Source organism: Hipposideros armiger, unplaced genomic scaffold (assembly GCF_001890085.2).
Source record: "Hipposideros armiger isolate ML-2016 unplaced genomic scaffold, ASM189008v1 scaffold_4, whole genome shotgun sequence".
Lineage (NCBI taxonomy): Eukaryota > Metazoa > Chordata > Mammalia > Chiroptera > Hipposideridae > Hipposideros > Hipposideros armiger.
The window spans coordinates 9,421,257-9,428,270 of NW_017731354.1; the positions used below are offsets into that span (position 1 = coordinate 9,421,257).

At 54.4% G+C, this 7,014-nt stretch overlaps 1 protein-coding gene across 1 annotated transcript in view; it reads left to right on the plus strand.

The window, feature by feature from the left end:
* MMP2 (matrix metallopeptidase 2) overlaps nt 1-6,986 on the plus strand; it is a gene marked incomplete at its 3' end in the record, with an annotated part of 24,909 nt that extends 17,923 nt beyond the window's left edge. The window contains exons 5-6 of the mRNA XM_019644298.1: nt 6,169-6,342; nt 6,707-6,986. Coding sequence (XP_019499843.1) covers nt 6,169-6,342; nt 6,707-6,986 — 454 coding nt within the window. The remainder of the gene's footprint in view (nt 1-6,168; nt 6,343-6,706) is intronic.
* Between the last annotated feature and the right edge of the window lie 28 nt (nt 6,987-7,014).

Sequence of the window (7,014 nt, forward strand, 5' to 3'; positions counted from 1 at the left end):
CCCCACCCTCCACGCAGCCCTGGAGAGCCCCAGAGCCCTCCCTGCCCCAGTGGCACCAACCTTGGCCAAGATGTGAACGTCGGGTCCTCATCAGCATTGCATGCTGAGGACACAGCCAGCGGGGCAGCTCTCTGCCCTCCCAGACTCACAGGTGGGATGAGAGAGTGACCAGGAGACAGGCCATGACCTTACCGTGTGGTCAGTGCAGTGAGCAGGGTGCTTGTGCCCACCTGCAAGGCTCAGGGTCACTGGGCTCATTGATGGCCCAAGATGGCCAGGTGAGAGGGCTGGTCCAGGGCCGGCCAGAAATAGACCAGCCTCTGTTTATGTTACGTGCCTTTTTTATTCACAATGAGATGGGACTTGGAGAAGGCCAGCTGACAGAGGCTGCTGGCCAAAGGAGTTTTCTTATCCCCGCCAAATGCCAGGCTGGGACATAGCCCGATTTACCTGCTCTACTCCAGCTTCTCCCTAAAGGTAGGACTCTCCGTCTTCCAGATGGTTTAGGGCCCCAGGCTGGCGAGGCACGCCTGGGCTGTGTATTAGTTTCCTATGGCTTCCCTAACAAAGTACCCCAAACTGGGTAGCTTAAAACAATAGAAATTGACTGTCTTGTGCTTCTGGAAGCCCAAGTCTAAAATCCAGGAGGGCCACGTTTCCTCTACAGGCTGCGTCACTCCACCCTTGCCTCTGTCATTACAGGGCCTTTGCCCCTTGTGTTCGTCTCTGTATCTTTTCTTGTAAGGATATGAGTGATACCAGATGAAGGGTCCACCCTACACCCGTATGACCTCATTTTAACTCATATCTTACTTACCTCTGCAAAGAACCCGTTTCCAGATAAGGTCAGCTTCACAGATATTGCGGGGTAGGATTTGGACATCTTCTATGGGGACACAAGTCAACCCACAGCAGGGTGTGATATAGGGTTTTCCTGCTGTCTGTGGCTGAGCGTGGGCAGCCGCTCCACGTGGGAATGCTTTCACTACTTTCCCTGGGGCGGGAATGGCAGACCCTCAGGGCCAGCCTGGCCCCACTCTCTTACCTATTCGGAGACCCTGCGGAGCAGGTTTTGCCCCTCGTCCNGGCCTCGGTTTGGGCAGAGCCACTGCACAGCCCCTGAAGGACAGGACTGTTTTCCTTTTGGAAATGATCCATCCAGGATTTGAACCCACGTCTCTCTGCTGCTGGAGCCCATGCACGTAGCGCCTGATTCCCCCTACAAGAAAAGTGAGAAAAATAGTCCTTATGTCATCAGCAGTTAGGTGGATTAAAAGAGGTGATGGAGGTAAGGAAGGGTGGTGGAGAGTTACAGTTCCGATCATGGCTCTGGAGCCAGATTGCTGGGGTCCAAATCCAGCTCTGCCATTTGTGAGCTGTGTGATCTTAGGCAAGTTTCTTAATCTCTCTGTGCTTTAGTTCCTTCCTCTATGTGGTGGGGATAGTAATAATAACTACATTATAGAGTTACTGTGAGCATTAAAGTTACGGGCTAGCTTCAGTGCCTAGGTATATAGTAAGCACCCAATGCATGGTAGCCATGCTGTCTATAGCTGTTATGTCATTCAGCTAGTGGGTGTTGGAGCTGGTTTGGGAACCCGAGACTCCACCTAGAGCCCTTGGGCGCCAGGATTATGTCCTGTCTGAGCTATGGGGCTGGACTGGGGAATAGTTCTTGTAGCCTGCTTTGGTCAGTACTGTGCCGTCCTAATGTGGCTGCTTGCCTCCGGTACCCGTTTCTTCCAGCAATACCTGAACACCTTCTATGGCTGCCCCAAGGAGAGGTGCAACCTGTTTGTGCTGAAGGACACGCTGAAGAAGATGCAAAAGTTCTTCGGGCTGCCCCAGACAGGGGCCCTCGACCAGCGTACCATCGAGACCATGCGGAAGCCACGCTGCGGTAACCCCGACGTGGCCAACTACAACTTCTTCCCCCGCAAGCCCAAGTGGGACAAGAACCAGATCACATACAGGTGCCGAGGCAGGGCTGGGGCAGCAGAGCCTCTGGGCTATGGGACACAGGGTCCCCTTGGGCCTCTCCCCACTCTGGGGCCCCTGGAGGTAACTTATGAGGACTTGGCCTCTTAAGGAGTTTGCATACAAACTTCTTCGGAACCGGAGTCAGACAGACCTGGACTTGAATCTCACACTTACTAGGCGTGGGGCATCAGGCTACTTATTTTTCAGTGCCCTGAGCCTTGGCTTTCCAATCTACAAAATGGGGCTGAAACAAAACCTTCCTCCTAGGTTGGTTGGGAACCAAGCTGGATCACATACATAAAGGGCTTTCACAGTGTCCATTATATAATAACAGTGTAGTACATGCTAGCCACTATCGTTACCAGATGGGGTTGTTGGTGTAGGTAGAGGGAACTGGATGATTGGTTGCTAATTGGTTTTATATTACATTATAGAGTTGTTATAATTGGTTGTTGATAGGGCTGAGGGCTCTGTTCTGTATGGCTCATGCTAGATTCCAAGGATGAGCTCTCTGCCCTGTGTCCCATATGCACTGTTCATGTCCCTGTGTGTGTGTCCCCCAGCCAGAAATAAGGGATGAGAGTCCTCAGACAGGGCCTGATGATGTTGGCCTCTTAGGCTTTGTGCCCGGATTGGTGTGTAGGGGTAAAAAGGTCGCGCGCTGATGGTGCACGCAGAGGCCTGCGAGCAGCAGGCAGCCGGGAAAAGAGGCGGAGAAAGGAAAAGAGGATAAAAGAGGAGGGCTAATGGGGGAGTGGTGCCGAAAGAGGCGGGCCTGAGCGCGCCCCCTCCCCCCCCACCTCCCTACATTGCCAGCTCCCTCCCAGCCCAGCCGGCCACATCTGGCGGCTGCCCTCCCTTGTTTCCGCTGCATCCAGACTTCCTCCGGCAGTGGCTGGAGGCTGCGCATCTGGGGCTTTAAACATACAAAGGGACTCTAAGGACCGGCAAGCACAGGCGGTGGTGGCACGGGCTGGGGCGCGGGGGCCGGACCATGCGCGGCTGAGCGGGGCAAAGCAGAGGCCACCGAGTCTAGTGGTCCCTTGGAGCGCAGCGCTGAGTGGCGGAGCAAGCGCCAGCCAGGAGGCGAGTCGGCCACCCGCGCCGAGCCAGTGACCCCTGGGCAACGTGCGGGCCCGGGAGCGCTATGACCGATGCGCGAGTGGCCCGGGGCGCGCTCGCCGGCCCCCTACGGGCGCTTTGCGTCCTGGGCTGCCTGTTGGGCCGGGCTGCCACCCGGCCGTCTCCCATCATAAAGTTCCCCGGAGATGTCGCCCCCAAAACGGACAAAGAGTTGGCTGTGGTGAGTTGCTCCGCGGGCCTCAACGANCCCTGGAGAGGGACAAGGGGGCTTTGGCTGACCCTGTGTGAAAAGAATAGGCACAGTCTATAAATCCAAAATTCTCAGGAGAAGGAAAAATCAATATGTGCCATTTCCCAGGGCTCTCAGCCCCACCATGGGATGTCCTAAAAGTTTCCATCGCCGGGGCCAGGGCCTGACCCCTCTCTTGTCTCCTTGTCTCTCTGCCCCTCCCCTCCCCTCCCTCAGGGTACAGCCTGTTCCTGGTGGCAGCCCATGAGTTTGGCCACGCAATGGGCCTGGAGCACTCGGAGGACCCTGGAGCCCTGATGGCACCCATTTACACCTACACCAAGAACTTCCGCTTGTCCCAGGATGACATCAAGGGCATTCAAGACCTGTATGGTAAGCTTGGGGCTTTGGGGCGGGGGTGTGGGAAGCCATGCAGCCTGGGATGGAAGCCCAGGGAGTGGAACCAGCAAGGTCCCCTCTATCCAGGATGGCAAGGGGCAAGTGCAGGAGGCAAAAGTGTTGACCTGGTCTGAAAGAGTCGGAGCAACACTCCAAGGGGACCCTGGGATAGTCCCTTTCCTCTCCAAATGATATCAGTGTTTGTGCCCCTTCTGGTTCCCCAGTGCCATGCTGGGAGGCAGGCAGGGCGGAAAAGGGGCTGTCCATCTTCTTCTAAGTGAGTAAACTGAGGCCCGAGGAAGGTAACCTTTCTGGTCCAAGGCCACCAGGGTCCAGCAACTAAGCTGGGTTTAGAATCCAGGAGAGTTAGCTAAATACAGGGTAGAATTTCCCAGCATGTNAGGGACTGTTCCATCTGCCTCTCTTGGTTGCTGTCTGTCTTTGCTTGTGTCTGCATCTCTCTATTTTGGCAAAGGCATTAGAATTGACTCGGTATTTGTGTGTGTGTGTTTGTCAATGCTCAGGACATGAAATTTTCAGATACATATTTTGAAGCCATATAGGAGGAAAAAATTTTTAAAGGGGTAAAGGTATTGACATACACAGTTAATTCTTTTTAAAAATATCCTTGACACACTTCACAATCAGAAATCATAAAATGATAGTATGTATAACTTCATACTTGGTCAAGTTGTCTGTCATCTCTGATGATTCTGGAGATTGAAAGCCTAGAACATTAGAAGAAGATGGGAGAAAATCCAAACGTTTTTCTAAATACTCCTTTCTCCCTCATCCTATAAGGACTCCTTGATCTATATATTTTACATGTTTGTGAATGTCTCTGACTCCATTGCAACTGGACACAGACCCCCAGCCACAGGATACCTTGTATTAAGTACGAATTTCCAACCTTTGACCATTAATAAGTCAGAAATTTTAAATAGAAATGTTTTATGTATCTTGCATTTCCCAATAGGGATTCAGGCGGCATTAACCCTCCCATGTGTCAACCCCTGTGACTAGAACAGAATGCCTTGATGATAGAAGTGGAAACAGCTGTAATTCATTTGGTCGGGAAGGGTTTTTCCCTGTGTTGGACATCAGCCATTTGCTTGGTCTGTAGCCAGATGCAAGTACGCACAGCATGCACGTGTTTGGGTCTTGGGGCAGAGGTTCTGGTTATTCAGCCCCTCCTGACTGCTGAGTCAGTGTCTGTTTTTCTTCATCCTTGTTGGGGGCAGGATCTGGAGGGAGATGGGGGCTTCCTGGGTGGTAGAAATGCAGCTTGATGGGAGGCCAGAGGTGGAGGCTGGCCTCTGTGGAGGTTAACGGTTCACCTTTCCCCACCCGGAGGCCTCCACATCATCTGGCCTCAGTTTTGCCTCTTCCCTTAGTTCCATTGTTTCTGGCGTTGTGGGAGAAGGTCCCTTGACTGGGGAGAGGGAAGCAGTGAGGACAAGGGGCCCAGGTCCTGTCGTGGGCAGTGGGGCAGGGACCGGGCTCCATTCTGGTTCTGGTGGAGTTAACAGGGGCTGCTGAGGTCACTTCTGGCGCCGTTGTGCACAGATGGTCCTTGTTACGCACTTGTGGTTTTGCTAGTTGGCAAATCTAGAGACACACCATTTTGTAGCTTTGGGGTAGATGAGGGCACGGGGAGCAGGGGGAGAACCCAAGACAGACAAGCCCAGACTCTGAATCCCACTCTCTCCCCAAAGTCTCCAGTCATGACCTCTGTCTTGGGGAGGTCAGAGTGGGAGCCTGAGGTGTGTAAGAAAAAGTTCCCAAAGACGCCACCTCCTCTCCCTCCCTCCTCCTCCCCCTCCTCCTCCTCTGCTTCCTGCAGGGACCACAGCAGAGCCATCCAGGAAAATGCCTGGGGTTTAAAGGAGGTGAAGCTGTGTGTGTGTGTGTGTGTGTGTGTGTGTGTGTGTGTGTGCGCGCGCGCGCAGGACAGAGACTGAGATTAGCGTGTTTTGTAACTTTTAGTTACACCCCTCGTCCAATTCTTCCATTTATGTGACCATGAACGTTTCAGAACCCATCTTTCTCAGTGCCTCAGCTTCTCTGTCTATCGAATGGAGAGACTCTTGTGATCCTGCCGACCATGGATGATGTAGTTGGCGATCCACACAGTGTGGGCATCAGCCAGGCAGAGTGGACAGTGACCGGGGCGGGGGCAGAGTTCTCGAGGTTCCCTGCTGTGTGCCACATGTTCACCATTTCATTGTGGGTGGAGGGTTTATCAAGTCCCAGGGGAAGAAGGGGGTTGGCCAGGAAGCCAGGGGTGGTCCCCAGGAACTCAGAGAAGCAGCAGTTTACCAACCAGTGTAGATGATTTTTAATATTTTAACAGCCTCACTGGTGTGAACTGGCAGGTTGGTGGCCAGCCAGCTCTGTGCCCACCCGGGTGCCCCACTGATCTCCAGGTGGGTGGTCTGTCCCACGTTCACGCCCTCGCCCTCTCTCCCTACTCCTAGCCCTGCTCACCCTGGGTGGCAACGGCGACGGACAGCCCTGCAAGTTCCCGTTCCGATTCCAGGGCACAACCTACAACAGCTGCACCACCGAGGGCCGCACTGACGGCTACCGCTGGTGCAGCACCACCGAGGACTACGACCGCGACAAGAAGTACGGCTTCTGCCCGGAAACTGGTGGGTGTCCCCCCTTTGCCTCTGGGCCCTCTGTCCCCATCCATGGGAGGCTGATTAAAGCTCTAGGTTCTGGCTACCTGGGTTTGAACCCCAGCACTGACCCTGCCTAAGAGTATCTGCTCAGGCAAATTTCTGAATCTCTCTGAGCTCCGGTTTCCCCATCCATAGAAGGGGGGTAACACACGGTCCCAACTGCACAGGGTTGCTGTGAGGGAGGCACGACGTGTATAAAGCACTCAGTGCAGCACCCAGGACTGAGCAAGCCCTCAGTGAGTGTGGTTGTTAATGTCCAGATCATGTTGTTGTTCCCTGGTGGTGGTGCGCTCGGACCCTCACTGCCCCTAACCGTGTTCCTAACTCACAGTCATGTCCACGGTCGGCGGAAACTCAGATGGTGCCCCCTGTGTTTTCCCCTTCACCTTCCTGGGCAAAAAGCATGAGCGCTGCACCAGCGAAGGCCGCGGTGACGGGAAGATGTGGTGCTCCACCACGGACAGCTACGACGACGACCGCAAGTGGGGCTTCTGCCCCGACCAAGGTACAGAGCTCTGGCCGTGGGGCAGACACACTCCCCCCGCGCCCACAGCTGGGCTGGAAACCTTCCTGAGTCCCCACCCACCTCAGGCATCAGCAGTGCCCCCCAGGTACTCACTTACCTGGTAGAGACATTAC